The 20,100-nt window shown below is 37.0% G+C and overlaps 2 protein-coding genes across 4 annotated transcripts; one reads left to right on the top strand and one right to left on the bottom strand.

The window, feature by feature from the left end:
* Window positions 1–206: 206 nt before the first annotated feature.
* Window positions 207–752, bottom strand: LOC142171866 (protein FAR1-RELATED SEQUENCE 5-like). The gene has a single exon (XM_075235573.1). It carries the CDS (start codon window positions 750–752, stop codon window positions 207–209), a length of 546 nt encoding a protein of 181 aa, XP_075091674.1.
* Window positions 753–15,391: 14,639 nt separating this feature from the next.
* On the top strand, window positions 15,392–19,842 carry LOC107808258 (uncharacterized). Of its 3 annotated transcripts, none has more exons than XM_016632765.2 (5): window positions 15,392–15,720; window positions 16,792–17,406; window positions 18,409–18,727; window positions 19,219–19,300; window positions 19,400–19,842. In XM_016632765.2, exons 2-5 carry the CDS (start codon window positions 16,863–16,865, stop codon window positions 19,592–19,594), a joined length of 1,140 nt encoding a protein of 379 aa, XP_016488251.2. In that variant the 5' UTR covers window positions 15,392–15,720; window positions 16,792–16,862; the 3' UTR covers window positions 19,595–19,842. The 3 variants fall into 3 exon arrangements, with proteins under 3 accessions (XP_016488251.2, XP_016488250.2, XP_016488249.2); XM_016632764.2 differs by having other exon boundaries at window positions 15,422–15,720; window positions 16,772–17,406; XM_016632763.2 differs by having other exon boundaries at window positions 15,572–15,720; window positions 16,695–17,406.
* The last annotated feature ends 258 nt before the right edge of the window (window positions 19,843–20,100 follow it).

Raw genomic sequence — 20,100 nt, 5'->3', positions numbered from 1 at the left:
AATATTACTGCACCAGATCATTTTATATATATATGACCTCGATTTGCATTAGCACAATAAGGATGCCCTGACCTGATTGTAGTACCTTATCCCTAGCAGTCGAGGTAGAGTCATTGTCTTTCGATTGTTGACTCAATTGCAGCCCATCGAATGAGTTTTTGAGAGAGCTTACCATCTAAAGCAGTTCAGCATGGCGTTTGTCCAAGTCATCCCTTAGTTCTCCTTCTCAATTTTTTCTTCTTCCATGATACACAAGATATATGGCCTACCTCTGTCACTATAACAATATACTCTCGAGTATGCCCATTCTTACTAACCTTGTAAATGGTGGACAAAGTGTTCTTCTCACATCCAATATTCACTTTGATTGATAAAGATTTCATATATTCATCTTGAAATTTTGCGAAAATATTTGAGGTATAGACCTCTCTAGCATGAACCAAAATAGGAACTTGTGCTTTTAATACTGGAATTTCTTGTGATGCATCACAAGTATCTTGCAGCTCATTATATCGCTTATCCTCAATTGCTCGATAATAATGCTTAAAAAGTTGTACTAAATTATAATCAGACTGCAAGTAATTCTTTAAATCACCATTCAAACTCTCACTCAATTGTGTGATGATCATACCACCCGAAAAAGTTTTCTTTCCATATGCTGCAAATAGTTTTTCCCTTAATGTATATATTCCTTGCAACCATTCATTTTCATGAAGGTTATATTCATCAAGCATTGTATTCCAAGTATCCATAAATTATGCTTCATCTTCATACTCATAAATGCATTTTCCAAAATCACCATGGAAAGAAGTGTACCTTTTATAAATTTGATTGAGATGTTTAGCTTCATTTTGCTCCATGTGCCAGATGCATAACATGTGATAAACTTCAGTCATGACAAGTGAGATGGCCTTACTCATAGCAACATCTTGATCTGTAAAAATCATTTTTGGGTTTTCCCCAGATATTGCTCTAAGAAACGTTTCAAACAAGCACTAAAAGAAATCTGCAGTCTCATCATACATTAAAGCGCCTCCAAAAATAACCATTTTTCTATGGTTGTTCAATCCAATAAAACTAGCCAAAGGTATGTGCTCTATATTCGTCTGGTAAGTGGAATCGAATGAGAGCACATCTCCAAAAGTATCATAGTCTATTATCATCTTTGAATCTGTCCAATATATATTTGTGATCATATCATCAACATCCAACTGTACCACAAAAAACAAAGATGGATCTTCAATTCTCTTCTTCTCAAAATACTCTAACAGTACTCCTGGACGAAATATGAAAAAAAATATTACATTATACTTTATTATTTTCTAATATTAGAAAATTACATTAAGAAGTCTAATAAAAATAAGAAATGATAATATATTTCTTATAGACATTGTATGTAAGTTTATTTATCTGCTTCCCCTCGTCTCATAGCCTTTTATTGTTTTGTTCAAAGGTAGTTCTTTTGATCTAACTTGGTATAACCCAAATTTACTCGACCTCCAGCTTGAAGACTCATAAAATCAAATGTTACTTTAGAAAATAATCCAGCATCCTCTACTAAATCTATTTCATGAGCCTGAACTTTGTTTATCCTTCGGTGAGATGACAACATATGAACCATTGTCATATGTTTCAATTCAACTTTAGTAATATGGTACTTTCCCATTAAGTGACGGGTAATAATAATATGAGCTTGACATCCTATTCGAGTTTCTCTTCATAATTTTATAACTTGATCTTCTCGTTTATTATCTCTACAAAAACCCTCCTTGAAACATGTAATCTTCCATGATGTTACATAACCCAATTTTTTATTTATATTGATGTATACTTTGAGAACGCTAAAACCAACTCTTCTTGCATACTCCTTATAATAATTAAGTGCATCCTCGTCACTAGCAAACTCAAGGCCAAGTTTCAGTTTATAATCTACTAGCCCTTGAGAGTTACTTTGAAAAACTTCTTCAAGAGTATTTTTGCACATTTTTTTTTCCGAAATTGTAACGGCCCGACCAGTCGTTTTGAGCTCTAGCACGTCGTTCGTTAGTTTGAGCCCATGAGCAGCTTCACTTCAGATATTATGGCTTGTACGTGTGGTCAGAATTGATTTCGAGAGAAAATTCTAAAGTCGGAAGCTTTAAGTTGGAGGAATTAACTAAGGGTTAATTTTGAGTAAACGACCTCAGAATCGGAATTTGAAGGTTCCAACAGGTTTGTATGATAATTTTGGACTTGGGCGTATGTCCAGATAAGGTTTTGGTTGACCTGGGAGTATTTCGGCGCCTATTATGGAAGTTGGTATTTTGGAAGAATTTCATAAATTTGGGTTGAAGTACATTTCAATGTTATCGACGTCTGTTTGACATTCCGAGCCTGTGAATAGCTCTGTATGGTGATTTTGGCATTGGAAGGTTCGGATGTGGATTTGGAGGTCCATAGGCCATTTTGAGGTCATTTGGTGAAAGTTGAAATTTGAATGTTTTTTAGAAGTTTGACCGGGTGGACTTTTTGGTACTAGGGTTGGATTCTGATTCCGGAAGTTGGAGTAGGTTTGTAATATCAAATGTGACTTGGTTGCAAAATTTGAGGTCAATCGGATGTGATTTGATAGGTTTCGGCATCGAAGGTAGAAGTTTGAAGTTCTAAAGTTTATTAAGCTTGAATTAGGGTGCGATTCATGGTTTTAGCGTTGTTTGATGTGATTTGAAGGTTCGAATAAGTTCGTAATATATTTTGGGACGTGTTGGTATATTTGGTTGAGGTCCCGAGAGCCTCGGGTAGATTTCGAATAGTTAACGGATCGAGTTTGGACTTGGAAGAAATGCTGAGGCAACTGATATCTTGTGCAATCGCACCTGCATGAAAAAGGCCATAGGTGTGAGCTCGCAGGTGCGACGATGTGGTCGAAGAAGAGACATTTGGACAGAGCTGGGATGGCCACAGATGCGAGGATATTTCCGCATCTGCGAGCCCGCAGATGCGAGGAAAGCTCCGCAAAATCGGAATGTGAGCTGGCAGTTGGAGTCTCAAAAGCGAAAAGTCTCCGCATGTGTGAGACCGCAACGGCGCATTTATCATCGCAGGTGTAGGTGCAGAGCTGTTCTGGGCAGAGGATATGCGCAGGTGCGACGCTTTGGTTGTGCTTGCGAGATCGGAGATGCGACTGATGTACGGCAGGTGCGGAAGGTCAGCTGGGCAGATTGATTTAAGAACGGGACTTGACTCATTTTTCTTCCATTTTTCACTTGGTTGGGCGATTTTGGAGGGCTTCAAGGAGGGATTTTCATCATCTATGTCAAGGTAAGTGATTTTCATGTATTGTGAGTTAAATACAAGATTTATACATGGATTCAAGCATGAAAATTAGTAGAAACTTGAGATTTTGAAGAAAAACCTAGAAATTGATATTCTTGGATTTTGATCATGAATTTGGGCATGAAATTGTGAATAAATTATATATTTGAGTTCGTAGTGCTATGGGTAGTGTTTGTCTTCAAATATTTTCGGAATCGGGTCACGTGGGCTCGAGGGTGATTTTTATCGACTTTTCAAGCGGAGTTGGAAATTGTTGTAAATTGATTTATAATGAGTATTAGAGTATATATTTATGGATTTGCACCTTTATTGACTAATTTTGAGGCAATGGGCATCTGTTTGAGTTGTTGGAAGGGCTTGGGAGTCGGTTATATAATTTCGGAGCGAGGTAAGTCTCCTTTCTAACCTTGTAAGAGGGAATTAACCCCATATGTGAATCAAATTATTATGTGCTTCTCTTTGCGGGGGCTACGTACGTGTGAGGTGACCAGAGTCCGTGCATAGCTACTATTATGCTTATGTCCGGGTAGTCTATGACCCATATCACGTTGTACTTGCGATGTTTGCGCCCTACTTGTTAATTTAATTATTTAAAATATTTTGAAACTCGATAAGGGAATTATAAAAAGGTTAAACTTTATTTGCTTGACCATTAAATGAGAATTTGAAATTCTTGGAATAATTTTCCCTTAATAAATCTTGAATTGGTTGTTTAATATATTTTTTTCTCTTTTGTGGAGCGAGCTGAATGCCTCGGTAGCAGATAAATGCATCTATGGTTCGTGCCATTCGACCCTCGGCAGTTCACAATTTAAATATTATATTGGATCGGATCATACGACCTCGGCATAATTTGCGCATGATAAATCTTTGGAACCAATTATAATTGATATTGCTTCTTTGGCTTGAGATATAAATTGTTAAATGATGAGAATAAGTTTGGAAAAATCTCCTATTAATAAAAGAATTGTCCACTCACTTCTTGTTATTGAGTTTACAACTATTTCATACAATTCATACTTAAGTATAATATCAGTATTTATTGTTAGCCCATAGTAAGTGTTGGAGTCGATCCCTTGTCGCTACTTCTTCGAGGTTAGACGGGATACTTACTGGGTACGCGTTGATTTACGTACTCATACTACACTTGATGCACATTTTTGTGTAGGGACATATATATCTAGTGGCCTCGTGGGAGTAGCGGTGCGATTATCGCGGGGACTTAAGTGAGCTGTATTCTATACTACGATCCGCAGCCAGCAGAGTCTCCTTCGGGGTATTTATATTTTTCCTGTCCAATTTGTATTCTGGACAGATGTTGTATTTTATTTTACATTCCTAGTTGAGGCTCATGTACTTGTGACACCGAGTTTTGGGGTGATTACGGGTTGTCCTATATTGAAATTGTTAAAAATATTATTATTTACTCTGTAAATTCTATCTTTTACTATTTAATTCAAGGAAATATGATTTCAAAAATATTAAAAATGAGAACCAAGTCAAGTATTTATTTTTGGCTTGCCTGACAGCGGTGTCCGGTGCCATCACAACCTTTAATAGATTTTGGGTCGTGACAACATGGTATCAGAGCGTTAGGTTCACTTAGGTCTCACGAGTCATGAGCGAGTCTAGTAGAGTCTTGCAAATTGGTACATAGATGTTTGTACTTATCTTCGAGAGTCTACATGGCTGTTAGGAGCACCTCCCTTCTTGATTCCTCATCGTGCGATTTGATTCCGTTGAGGCTTATGCCTTTATTCTCTTCCTACTAGGGCTGGGCATAATTTGGTAAATATCGAATTACCGTACCAAAACCGATTTTTTTAGTATTTGGTATTCGATATTTTAGCATTCGGTATGGTATTTGGTTTAAGATTTTAAAAAATATGGTATTTGGTATTTTAAAATAAAATATCGATATTGTACCGAAATATATATTATATTACACAAAACACGTATTATTAATTATCACATAAATATAAAAAACTATAATTTTACTTTCTTTTATTCTCTAAGTTCATCAATTAACTCTAAGTGAGTAAGAAAACATTTCTAATGATCAAATTTATTCCTTTATGTGTAGTTTTCTCTCTCTAGGTTGATATTTGCTGGTTTTAGATAAAACTTTTGTCAACATACGTTTTTAATTTTGTACTTTTGAGTACTTTAATTAAGAATATTATAGTCTATGGCTCTATGCACCTATTAGTATTGAAACCAAATAAACTAAAGTTACCTAACCGAATAAACTAAAACTGAAAGGAGAAAAATCGAACCATACCTAATTTAATTAGGTACGGTATTGGTATAGCATTTTAAGAAACCGAATACCAAACCGAAATATCTAAATACCGTACCATATCGATCGACAAACACCCCTACTTCCTACTCAATCTTATGCGACGCAAAGTGCTTGTTATCAATTGGGAATCGAAGAATTTTAATGGTACTACAGACTTGGGGCAGGGTGTTTCCCCCTGCTCATTCGAGCATTTATTATTGTCTTCTTGCAGAAGGGTGTTCTGTCATTTCGGCCCATTAGCTATATTTTGAATAGTTTCGAGGCTATGCACAGGTTGCTATGATGTTCATGAGTTATTATCTCACAGTATTGATGTAATGGTAGGATGTTTTTCTATGTGTCGGGGCAATAAATGACTTGAAAGGAGGATTTCTTAGTGCATGATGTAGAGGTTCAGCGTTTAATCCAAGCAAAGGAAAGGTAATCTTACTATGATTGTTCAGGTTTGGGGTTGATGGAGTGATGAGGCTTAATATTTTTGAGCGTGGTAGAGTTCTCAATTGTGATGTGGTGTCATCGTCCTTGTTAAACGTGTTAAGGTTCATCGGTGTTATGGTTTTTTTCAATTCGCCTTTGGGGCAGGGTATTATGGAATAGTGCCGGGGGAGAGGCTGTTAGAGATCGCGATGTGTAGTGTTTCAGGATCGAATTGGTGTTCCTAGTGTTGATGGTTTGAGGAGGATGATCTTCGGGGAGGTTTAGAGTTGGCGAGGATCTGTTGGTTCGGGTGCTACAGAGATGAATTTTGAGTTTAAGGCAACAACTGGGTAGCGAAGGGTGAGAAATGACATGTGGGAGGTGTCTTGCGGTGGTTAAACTTTTAGGAGGCCAAGTGTAAGGAAACAGAAGTCGAGTAGTTTCTTAAAAGAGAGGATTTGACCAAAGTGAGAGAGTAGTAGAGCAACATACGGGTTCTGTGGTGGGATAGCCACACGCCTTGGGGGAAGTTAGAGTGATTTGGGATTCATGGTGGACAGTGACTAAGTCTACGTGCTTAATTTGGAATATTGGGTGCTATATTGAAGAAGATTGGGTACGACACGAAGAAGTTGCTTAATATGAAGAGGGATGCAACATGACTTTGGATTGGAATGTATCGTCGCACCTTTAGTTAATGTTAATGGGGAGTGAACGGACTTGTACAGCTGGTGAATGAGCACGAGCTCAGGGTGGTTTATTGATTTCGTAGTAATTGTACTCGGTGTAGTACTGTAGAAAGATGTCAGCAAGTAATTTCCACGGGTGGGTTATCTCCTGTGAGCAGGTTAGCGGTCGTATGATGTTGATGAAACTTCTACGAAGAATTTTACTGGCTATCCAGTAAGAGGTCGAATATGTGAATGTGGCTAGTGATTCATAATGTTCATGAAATATTTAACATAAGGATTTTGGCGGGTTGGTTGTGCAAGATCATATCAATAGGGGATAAGGAATCTTGGTGGGTTCTAGAGTTATGCAATGGTAGATTCAAGCTAAGTGGGGGAGCCCCACCGTCTATGATTGGATTGCGTAGTTGTCAACTTGTGCGGTTTCTGGTTATCGGTGTATTGGCGGGTTATCATGACTAAGGAAAGAGAACATCAGTGGTAATTTGAGCAAAGGATTTGAGGAAGATGTGCTGTAATTGGCCTTATCGATTCATGTTCAGGTTTTGGGAAGACTCAAAGTTTATTCTTCATGGGGATGTGATGTAGGAAAGGAAATTTAGTCGGTTGCTTCTTTGAGAGGGTGTACACGTGCTAGCAGAGCCTTGGAGTTGGTTATATACGGGACCAAGCCAGAGTGAGTGACTCTCAACAACGGTCCCAGTGGATTCAAAAGTTAAAGTGCGGTGCCTCAGGGTTTCGAGTCTGTAATATGGTTAAGTATCGAGCTTTTGCAGTGGATTATGAAAGGTGCAGGGAGTGTTCTATATTATCTTCGGTCTGCGGTGTAGCATTTGAGGAATGGGGTGAAAGTAACTTCGAATTCATAGAGGAATTATCATAATGGGTGTACCAGTTGAAGATGCGAATATGCGTATAAGGAGGGTATGAGATGGTTCGTGAGTTTTGGAGACATCATGGTCGTGAAATAAGGTCACTCAGGATGAGTGCGGATTTGGGATCATGATATTTTGAATGGAGCTATTATTATTTCTAGGGCAAGTCCAGAGTAAATTAGAAGAAGTCGGATCAATTAGCAATGGTTGAATTAGAATGATGGTGGCAAGGATCAGTTCCTTCAGCGTGTTAAGTTATACATATGATTTGTGGAGTGTGTGCGAGGCTTGACGACTACCGTAATTACATTTATTTGGAGGATTTGAGTATTATGGCTTATTATGTATAGATGGATCCCAGAAGAGTTATGGTGATTTAGACCACTACTTGAGGATTGTATTTTCTGCGGTTATGGGAATTTAGTCGCGTGTTGTAATGGTTCTCCTGAAATGAGTTAAGTAAAAGGTTGCTATATGACAGAGTGTTTATTCTATTAGTGGATCGGGAGTTATGATGGAATTCTTGTACTCTCACGTATTGGTATGTTAGGTGTAGTGAGCGACATGGGAATTGAAAGTTGAGGATCAAGGTTGCAGTTGATGTCGACAAGAATGTCAAGAGTTCGGATGAGCGGGGAATAATTCAAATGTTTAGAGTAAGCTGGTATTGTCTTTAGCGTCACCTGAGATCGGCGTCCTGTATAAGAGGCTTTGTGTACTGATTTGCGGCTTCTTGATTTGCTTCACAACATTATTATGGCCGGCATTATGGAGGTGCAAACTTGCTACCTGAGCGGAATGGTCGTGAGAGCATGCCCCACAGGGAGATTTGTATAAGTGTGACATGTCAGTCACTTGATTGTTAAAGATTGAGACCTAATATGGAGGTAATGGTAATATCGCAAGTGCAAGAGTTTATGCCTGAGAGGCATTCTATTCCTTGGGTTGTGGACCATGTGAGTTTGTTTCAGATTTGATGGATGTTCTTATGTGTCGTGAATAGGTCATTATGGGCCCTTGAGGGGCTATTTAGCCAAGCATGGTATGATCAGAATCGGTTTGAGGTCCGTGGTTGGATCTAAATGTGAATGTGGGCCCTATATCAAGCTAGATATGTTCATTTCAGCATAGCGTTATTTTCGGAGGGGTCTTCGGGCCTTGGATATTAAATCTGTCGTCAGCTATTCCGTGTAATCTATACTATATCAGGTGGGTTGTGAGGTGGTTTGATTATTCGCACTCGTATTGAGATCTTGGGAAATTTGTGGTGTTGTGAGAGCAGTAAGGCTCTCAAGATACAGGTCATTTATCGCACCTTAGTTGTGCTTGAGTTTCGCAACATATGGAGTTATTCGTCTCCCCAGGATTGTATTATGCACTTCGCGTGCTGGTGGTTGATATTCGTGTATATTATGTTTGGATCGGGTGGCACGCCTCCACGGATATGTTGTTTGGATCGGGTGGCACACCGCCACGGGTATCATGGTTGGATTGGGTTGCATGCCGTAACGGTATCATGTATGGATCGGGTTGCACACCGCAATAGTATGATATTGAGTACAATTTCCCATATCTATTCTTGTGTGTTTTGTTTCTCGTTTCTGATAAAGGTTCATAACATCCTTTCAGTTGTTTAATTAGTTACGTGGGTTAAGTAGTTCTTTCTAGAGTTTGTTTTTCCTTATGTATCACATTTGAGTTTGTAGCTTGTTGGCGCATTGTGGCATCATATGAGACTTTTGGCAGTATCTGAGGTGGCTTATTGCTTGAGCAACTTGTACTGGGTGAGACGAGATTATTGGACCTGGGATCAATGCGATCAGATTTATATGAAACATATTAAAGAGTAAAAATTGTTATTCAATCCAGAATGAGATAATGGTTCTTGTTGGGTGGAGAGACTCCATAAATTGGGATTCGGCGGGTGGCTATGAGTTCCACACATCTTCTTTGTCGTGGTAGTATTGCGAGAGTTAAAGAAAAGCTTAATTAGTCATGAGGTACACTAAGGGCATTGGTCAGTGGAAATTTTAGTTGTTGTGCTTTGGAAAGATTGCCTTGGGAAAATGAGTTACGCGGTGCATGGTAAGAATTCAGTAAGGGTATACAATCGTGTTTAGTGTAGTGTGTAGTGATTGATACGGTGTTCGTATGTTGGAAACATGCCTGGTGGAGAATTCTGGATGTTGGAATTTGGCACTAAGGCTTATTTGACTAAATAAAAGGGAGAATCTTAAGACTTTCTTGAGCTAATGTGCTCAACTGAGTTATGGTAGCACGGGTAGGTGTACGAGGTGTTAAAACTGTGATTTCAGACAACTCCAAAGCAGCTCTTAGCACGTCCGAGTACGAATGTATGTTTAGGTGGGAGAGAATGCAATGACCCGACCGGTCGTTTTGAGCTCTAACGTGTCGTTCGGCGGTTTGAGGCCATGAGCAGCTTCACCTCAGGTATTATAACTTGAGCGTGTGGTCGGAATTGAATTTCGAGGAGTTCAGAGTTGATTTGGAGAGAAAATTCTAAATTCAGAAACTTTAAGTTGGAGGAATTGGCTAAGGGTTGATTTTGAGTAAACGACCTCAGAATCGGGATTTGAAGATTCCAACAGGTTTGTATGGTAATTTTGGACTTGGGCGTATGTCCGGATCGGATTTTGGTTGACCCGAGAGTATTTCGGCGCCTATTATGGAAGTTGGAATTTTGGAAGAATTTTATAAATTTGGGTTGAAGTGCTTTCAATGTTATCGACGTCCGTTTGAAATTCTGAACCTGGAAATAGCTCCGTATGGTGATTATAGTATTATGAGGGCATCCGGATGTGGATTTGGAGGTCCGTATGCCATTTTGAGGTCATTTGGCGAAAGTTCGAATTTGAAGGTTTTTGAGAAGTTTGTCCAGGAGTGAACTTTTTAGTATCGGGGTCGGATTCCAATTCTGAAAGTTGGATTAGGTCTGTAATATTAAATGTGACTTGCGTGCAAAATTTGAGGTTAATCAGACGTGATTTGATAGGTTTCGGCATCGAAGGTAGAAGTTTGAAGTTCTAAAGTTCATAAAGCTTAAATTGGGGTGCGATTCATGGTTTTAGCATAGTTTGATGTGATTCGAAGGCTCGACTAAGTTTGTAATGTGTTTTAGGATGTGTTGGTATATTTGGCTGAGGTCCTAGGGCCTCGGGTGAATTCTGGATGATTAACATATAGAGTTTGGACGGAGCTGGGATGGCCGCAGATGCGAGGATGTTTCCACATCTGCGAGCCCGTAGATGTGAGGAAAGCTCCGCAGAAGCGGAACGCGAGCTGGCAGAAGGAGTTGCAGAAGCGAAAAGTCTCTGCATGTGCGAGACCGCATGGGCGCGTTTGGCATCGCAGGTGCGGAGCTGTGCCGGGCAGAGGATATGCGTAGGTGGGATGTTTTGGCCGCACTTGCGAGACCGGAGATGTGGCTGATGTACCGCAGATGCGGAAGGTCAGCTGGGCAGATTGATTTAAGAACGTGACTTGGCTCATTTTTCTCCCATTTTTTACTTGGTTGGGGCGATTTTGGAGGCTTCAAGGAGCGATTTTCATCATCTATGTTAAGGTAAGTGATTTCTCTGTATTGTGAGTTAAATACAAGATTTATACATGGATTCAAGCATGGAAATTTGTAAAAATTTGAGATTTTGAAGAAAAACCTAGAAATTGGTATTCTTGGATTTTTATCACGAATTTGGGCATGAAATTGTGAATAAATTATATATTTTATTTCGTAGTGCTATGGGTAGTGTTTGTCTTCAAAAAATTTCGGAATCCGGGCACGTGGGCTAGAGGATAATTTTTATCGACTTTTTGAGCGGAGTTGGAAATTATTGTAAATTGATTTATAATGAGTATTAGAGTATATATTTATAGATTTGCACCTTTATTGACTAGTTTTGGAGCGATGAACATCATTTTGAGTTGTTGGAAGGGCTTGGGAGTCGGTTATGGAATTTCGGAGCGAGGTAAGTCTACTTTCTAACCTTGTAAAAGGGAATTAACCCCATAGGTGAATCAAATCATTATGTGCTTCAATTTGTGAGGGATACGTACGCACGAGGTGACGAGAGTCCGTGCGTAGCTACTATTACACTTATGTCCGGGGTAGTCTAGGACCCATATCATGTTGTACTTGCGATGTTTGCGCCCTACCTGTTAATTTAATTGTCTAAATATTTAAAAAATCGATAAGGAAATTGTAAAAAGGTTAAACTTCATTTACTTGACCGTTAAATGAGATTTTAAAATTCTTGAAATATTTGCCCCTTAATAAATCTTGAATTGGTTGTTTAATGTATTTTTTCCTCTTTTGTGGAGCGGGCCGAATACCTCGGTAGCAGATTGATGCATCGATGTTTCGTGTCATTCAACCCTCGGCAGTGCACAGTTTAAATATTATGTTGGATCGGGTCTTACGACCTCGGCATAATTTGAGCATGATAAATCTTTGGAACCAATTATAATTGATATTGCTTCTTTGGCTTGAGATATAAATTGTGAAATGACGAGAATAAGTTTGAAAAAATCTCTTATTAATAAAAGATTTGTCCACTAACTTCTTGTTATTGAGTTTACAGCTATTTCATACAATTCATGCTTAAATATAATATCGGTATTTATTGTTAGCCCATAGTAAGTGTCAGAGTCAACCTCTCGTCACTACTTATTCGAGGTTAGATGGGATACTTACTAGGTACGCATTGATTTACGTACTCATACTACACTTGCTGTATATTTTTGTGTAGGTGCATATATGTCTAGTGGCCTCGTAGGCGTAGAGGCGCGGTTATCGCGGGGACTTAGGTGAGTTGCATTCTATACTACGATCAACCAGTAGAGTCTCCTTTGGAGTATTTATATTTTTCCTATCCAATTTGTATTCCGGACAGATGTTGTATTTTATTTTACATTCCTAGTTGAGGCTCATGCACTTGTGACACTATGGGTTGTCCTGTATTGAAATTATTAAAAATATTATTATTTACTATGAAAATTCCATATTTTACTATTTAATTAAAGAAAATATGATTTCAAAAATATTAAAAATGAGAACCAAGTCAAGTATTTATTTTTGACTTGCCTGACAACGATGTTCGACGCCATTACCACCTTTAATGGATTTTGGGTCGTGACGAAACTCTCAACTATACTAAAAAGAAAAATCAAACTTAAAACACTATGGAGTTCAACAATGATTCAAATGTAAAAAAAGGTACAAACTTATTAATATCATCATAAATTAAATAATCATAATGGAACTTTCTTGTATTTGCAGCTTGTTAGATGAGGCATATGAATGAAAACATATAATATTAGATCAAAAAAATATCAATTAATCAAACTTAAAATAAAAAAACATAATTAAATTTAACAAAACCAAAAAATAACTAATAATATAAGAAAAGGTAGAGAATAAAACCTTGTATTTCAAGAGATTCACTGTTTGTTGTTGACGATGGCAACAATGAAACCTTTGGGTTTCTTAGGAAAAGAAATAAGATGAGATACTTGTAAAAGATGAATACATATCTTTTAATGATATGTATGATCTTTCCAAAGGAGAAAAGGTTCCTTTGGCGGGTAAAAAAATCGGGAAGATGATTCCCGCCATCTTTAGTTGCCTTTTCTTGATAAAATTCAGTTGTAGCTTTATTTTGATAAAAATAAGAGACATATTTTAATGTATTAAAAGGAAAAAAAAAGGTGAGAAACTTGGGTTAGTTCTTAACGGTGGAGTTAGGCAAACTTTTACTATTTTAGTTCTTTTTTTATTAGTATAAAAGAAATGGATCTCAATCATTAATCATTTTACGGAAAAAGGCCAAAAATGTCCTAGAACTATCTCAAATAACACAAAAATATCATTCTTTTATTTTTGGTACAAAAAATATTCATGCCGTCTATATTTTGGACCATAAATGTCCTTAAACTGTTGGTCTTGTCATTGAAGGTGACATGACAATCCAACTGAGTTAGATTTGCTTAAATGGTCATCCACCTAAGCAATCCAACATGGCAAAATTATTTTTTCGAAAAAAATATTTTTTCGAAAATTGTTTTAAAATAGAAAATCAACACTTATTCCGAAAAAAATAAAAAAAATTATGGAAAAATTATTTTTCGAAAATTTCCGGAAATAAATAATTTTTTCGAGAATTTTTTTATATTTTTCTAAATAAGTGTTGATTTTGTATTTTAAAACAAATTCCGAAAAATATTTTTTTCGGTCTAGAATTTTTTTTACTTTTTTCGGAATAAGTGTTGATTTTGTGTTTTAAAATTTTTTCAGAAAAATAATTTTTCCGAAAAAATAAATTTGCCATGTTGGATTGCTTAGGTGGATGATCATGTAAGCAAATCTAACCCAGTTGGACTGCCATGCCACCTTCAATGACAAGACTAACAGTTTAAGGGCATTTGTGGTCCAAAATATAGACGACAAGGGTATTTTTGGTTCAAAAAATAAATGGAGGATATTTTTGAGCTATATCAGATAGTTCAAGGGCAGTTTTGGCCCTTTTTCGATCATTTTATTACTTGACTGGATCTTTTTTCAAGTTTCAGTGTCTTGGAAAAGCAGAAAAGGGCCAAAAATGCCCTTGAATTATTTGAAATAGCTCAAAAATGCCCTCTGCTTGTTTTTGGTATAAAAAATATCCCTGCCGTCTATATTTTGGATCACAAATGCTCTTAAACCGTTAGTCTTGCCATTGAAGGTGACATGACAGTCCAACTGGGCTAGATTTGCTTACATGGCCATCCACCTAAGCAATCCAACATGGCAAAATTATTTTTTTAGAAAAATTATTTTTTTCGACTTTTTTTCAAAATACAAAATCAATATTTATTTTCGAAAAAAGTATAAAATTTTTCAGGAAATATTTTTCCTGATATTTTTTTTTACTTTTTTCGGAATAAGTGTTGCTTTTGTATTTTAATAAACATTTCAGAAATAAATAATTTTTTCGGAAATTTTTTACTTTTTTTGGAATAATTGTTGATTTTGTATTTTAATAAAAATTTCTCAAAATAAATAACATTTCCGGAATTTTTTTACTTTTTTCGGAATAAGTGTTGATTTTGTATTTTAATAAAAATTTCCGAAATAAATAATTTTTTCAGAAATTTTCTACTTTTTCGGAATAAGTGTTGATTTTGTATTTTTTTTTAAAAATTAGAAATAAATAATTTTTCGGAACTATTTTACTTTTTTCGGAATAAGTGTTAATTTTGTATTTTAAAAAGAATTCCGAAAAAATAATTTTTCTGAAAAAATAATTTTGTCATGTTGTATTGCTTAGGTGGATGGCCATGTAAGCAAATCTAGCCCAGTTGGATCCCCATGTCACCTTCAATGGCAAGATTAACGGTTTAAGAGTATTTGTGGTCTAAAATATAAACGGCAGATATATTTTTGATACCAAAAAAGGACATTTTTAAGCTATTTCAAATAATTTAAGGGCATTTTGGTCCTTGTTCGTTGGAAAAAAGGTCATAGTTCAAGGGGTTCCTATGTATTTACCCAAAAGAGAAAGGGGAAAATAATGGAGGGGGGAAAATACATATAATTAGGGGGAATGCTCCAAAAAGTGAATGCCGTACTTTAAGCGGCTTAATCACGTGGGTTTGCCCATTCTTTTCGGACATTGTTTTTTGCCATCTTCACCCCTCGCTTGTCTCTTTCCTTTCTTGTCAGCCTCTGATAAATTTGGTCAAAAACAAAATCTTTACATCTAGTCTAGTTAAAGCTTCGCAGTGATTATTAAGTGCTTACGTTTCTAAGCTGAGTCAGAAAAATCTCTAACAGTTACTCTTCACTCTTTCTTCTTTAGAACTCGGAGAAAGAGAGGGACATTTTGATTTTGTCAAACGTCTCGCTATCATCTTTGAACCGCCCACCACTGCAATCTACAATTTTCAATTCTTGATTGCTTTCACATCAGGAGAACCTTACTTCCATTTCTTTATTCTTTTTTTTTCCCTTTCTTGGAATTAAACAAATTTTCCAGAATTCACTACCTATACCTCATTTGCAGCCAAAGATTAACCTGAGTTGTATTAACTATAGATCAACTAGCTCCACTCTCTGCATTGATAAAGGGTAAGCTTTGCTTTTGCTAAAAAGGGATGACGCTTTTGTGCTTTTAATATCCTGCTCCGGCTCCCTTTTTCTCTTACTTGTCCAATGATGTACTTTTTCACTTTGACTGTATATATTAGGCTGTTCAGAAATAGAAGAATAATCATTTATCTTTCTGCCTGAATCTTTTAACCTTTTGTTCTTTTGGGGGGTGGGAGGGGGCCGCTTTGGATTTAAGGGGCTTGAATTTGCATAAGGTTTTGTGGATTTCAGGGGAATCTAATGATTAATTTGATTCGGTAGTTGCAGTAATTTGCCTTAACTCCAGCTGTGTGAGCTTGCTTACAATTATCAGGATACCAATTAGTTTGTATCCAGTCATGTTAATTCGTTTACTTTAGGTCCTGTGTTTTCTAGGAATCTTTTAGTCTAGAAATTTGTATACCTGTTTATAGAGAACTTCTAGTACTACTTGTTATTTGTATTTAGTATAATATTGGACAATTATGATAATTTTATAGCCCATGCCAACTTGGTTACTTGCTTGGAATTGAAGTGTAGTTGTTGTTTGTTGTATTTGCAGTAATTGGCCCTTCACCCTTTCAGTGGTCCTGGCTTTTAGAGTACTGACTGTGGACTATAAGTTCTCTGGACTACAAAAATAATGACCACAACTCCAGAGACCATGCGCTTAGCTTAGTATCTTTATTTCCACAGAACTGCTTTACTTTCCACCACCAACAACAACAAATCCAATAGTTTCACACAAGTGGGGTCGGGGAAGGATAAGATGTACGCAGCCTTACCCCTACCCTAGGAGGCAATTGCTTTACTTTCCACGAAGATAAAAGTAGGGCATATGGTTTAATTTTGGGTATATAGGTGTAACTTTGAATTAATGTCTCTGTCTTAATGTTGGACACAAACCCTTTAAATTTTTTCAAATTAGTTAGGTTTAGTGGTTTATTATCTGAATATTTTATGGAACTGCACAGGTTGGACTCTAGAATGTTGTAAAACTTTTTCAAAATAATATTAGGTCTGATGGTTTATTATCTCATACTACTTGAAGTGTCTCATCCACCTGGACAGGAAGACAAGTCCAAGATTCAGATAAGTAGGGGAGCTATAATGTGGCCTGCACTTTAGCATAATTAAAAATCATGAGGAAACACAATACTTCATTGAGGAATTCAGGTACGTATACTAGTCCATCAACACCAGAATATGGAGATAACCATTTCGAAGGATTTCAGAAAGGCTGGAGTTCCGAGCGAGTACCAGTGCCAAACAACAGCAGCAGGAGGCATATTAGTGCTACTGCATTGATGCCATTCAATAGTGGAAGGGCATTGCCTTCAAAATGGGATGACGCAGAAAGGTGGATTACTAGTCCAGTATCAGGTCATGGAATTCCCAAAGCCTTAACCGTGCAATCCCCGAGGCAGCCTAAGTCAAAGAGTGGACCTCTGGGGTCTCACTTTTCACCCTCTGTCCCAGTCCAAGAAGGTGGAAGTACAAGTAATTTTATAGCAAATTCACCATTTACAACAGGTGTACTGGTGCCTGATGGTTTATCCATTTATTATGGTCCGGGCACTAGTGCAAGATCTAGTGCTTTATATGGTGAGAATGGCATGGCTCGAGCAAGCACTGCTCCTGGTCTATCAGACTTTTTTACTGAATCTTCTTTACCAAGCTCCGAAGGTACGATTTTCCTCCTCTTTGCATATATTGTGCTACTTTCTGGTTCATATCCCAATTTTCAGTACTGGTCTGTTGCCATATTAAAACATTCATCTCCAATTATATGTTAATGCATCGTTTTATACCATAATTCTACTACTAAGACTGTTTGATTTTCCATTGTTTATCAAGTAGCACCATCAATATCTTCCCTCAGTGTTATCAGCACAAGAACCTCAACGGTTCTATGGTCTCTGTACGAGGGTAAGATTGTATAGTTTTACCTGACTTATAATAAGCATTTGAGGGTATATGGTTCTTGGTGAAGCTTGCATCTGGTCTTCAGATCATATCTTAACACGAGGAATTAGAACTTCGTGTACTTAAGAATTATGATTAGGCACTTAGTCTGTGACCTATGGATCTTCTAACTAGCGGGAATGCTTCCTTGCTTTGATACAAAATTCATTTGATGCACCATCTTAATCAAAGATAAGGAACGCTTGTCAGAGTGTGCTAGCAAGAGATAATACCATGTCATTTGAATGCAAAATATAAGTAGATATGAATTGGAAATTGTATGGTACCAAAGAAGGAAGTCGTTTTAAATTAATTGTCAAAAAGAAAAACGGGTAGGGGGCAAGTTGAGTTTCCCAAGAGCTGATTTGGCTAAAACAGCTTATGTAAGCCTACAGATAATGTGCTATCTCCATCTACAGAGATTTCAAATCAGGTTAATTTAGGCATTTAGACAAAATAATATGTCTAGTAGTCTTCATCCTTTTTCGAAATAGGACCTTGTAGCAGTTACTCATGCTTCTTAACACCGCACACGCAGCCCTCCTGATTTCCACTATTTGAACAAGTCATGTAGGTATTCTTCTTTTTACAAGTAAACTGCCATTATTCAATTTAAATTGTATTGTGCAATCACCTAGACCAAAGTATATATTGAAAGAAAAATGTATTCTTGGTAAAGTATAATGCATTAATCTGTTTTTGCTGATGGAATATAATTGCCAGATGATAAACATGATGGCACCAACGAAACAGATGCTATTTCCTGTGTAGTTTCACGTAGAGACATGGCAACGCAAATGAGCCCGGATGGAAGTACACATTCCTCTCCCAAAAGAAGATCGCCTTCAATCCTTTCCGTAGAGGAACCAAATAATCAGCATTCTGCTAAAATTGAGATTAGAGATGTACAGGTAGACAAAGGAACCCCCATATCCGGACAATCTCAGGAAAACGGGGTAAGGAGAACGAGGAAAGACTTAAAAGATGCGAGTGACTCAAATTCGCGGTGGGATGTTACGGATGCAGCAAGGAGCATGTCAAAGTATGCTGTCATTTCATGCTTTTGATACTTACATCGTGTAAAATGTATCCATCCTGACTTCAGGAAATGACAACCAGCACATCCTTAATGTTAATTTACTCTTTTTGCAAGTTTATCAAACAATTTAGACAGCTAGCCTATATATAAGATGGAGTAACGCATATTCTTGCTGATACCTATATTTCAAAATAACAAAAAGCTCTGTATATTGTCCTCCTACTCTAATATATTATGGTATGGTCACTGAATTTTACAAACTAGAAGTCTAGAACAGTAAAGTCACAAAATTATTTTGTTGTCGCATTAAAGTAGCTGAACTCCCTATAATCGTAAAGTAATGAAGCTATCAACTTTGACAGTAAATTCATGACTTTACTCTTGCAGGCTAATGTGACAAAAAAAATAGTTTTATGACTTCGCTGTTGTAGTAGATGAAGTTGGGATATGCATGGAAGCAGTACATTGATGTTTCTTTATTCCTTTATTTGCAGGCAGCAAAGAGAGGAAGCCAGGATTACAGCTTGGGAGAACTTGCAGAAGGCTAAAGCTGAAGCAGCAATCCAGAAGCTTGAGGTCTCTCGGAACTTCTGATGCATAATTGTCTATCTACAGATTCTTACTTGTCTTTGAATAGTGCAAAACTGACTCAACTTCTTCTATTTTGGATCTCAGATGAAACTAGCAAAGAGGAGGTCAGCATCTATGGATAAGATTATGAACAAGCTTAGACTTTCTCAGTTGAAGGCTCAAAAGATGAGACGTGCAATATCAGAAGGTCGTCGAAGAACTTCAAAAAAACTCTTCCCTTTTCAGAAGTATTTCAAGATTGGCTCTTTCAGCAGTTGCTTTTACTGCAGTGTCCATTAGTTGGGCGATATCGTTTCTTTTTCATTGCTTACAGAAAGCAGAGCGCGATTTATATATGGTTCTCGTCAAAGCTTGGAGGATATTTCATTCTTGGTGATCAAAGGAGTTAAAGATGTCATATGTCATAGAATTCAGTTTTGACCAACATGTTGCTATATATTCAAAGAGAAACACCTGACTTTGTTGAATTTTGTAAAACTATTTTTGTAAATGGTTATAAAACAGATAGCAATGAGGAACTGAATACATATCCAGAAAGGTCAAATTGGAGAGGTATTGTACCAATATAGCAAACTAGCAGCAACATATTGAGATACACATCTTGATTTATAGTATGTAGACTTTTAAAAAGGTTAAAAGAAAATAATTAACAATTCTAAGGAGAGAAAATAATTTATTGAATGCTGAAGAGTAGCACTAGCTATTAGTGGCCCCAAGAAGTTTATAGTGTCTATTATGTTTGGTGTTTGAACAGTAAAGTTGGGGCATCTGTCCAGCTTTAGGAG

This window comes from Nicotiana tabacum, chromosome 17 (assembly GCF_000715075.1).
Source record: "Nicotiana tabacum cultivar K326 chromosome 17, ASM71507v2, whole genome shotgun sequence".
NCBI classification, from domain to species: domain Eukaryota; kingdom Viridiplantae; phylum Streptophyta; class Magnoliopsida; order Solanales; family Solanaceae; genus Nicotiana; species Nicotiana tabacum.
The sequence above is the reverse complement of the archived record's forward strand: the minus strand, read 5'-3'. Positions and strand labels throughout refer to the sequence as shown.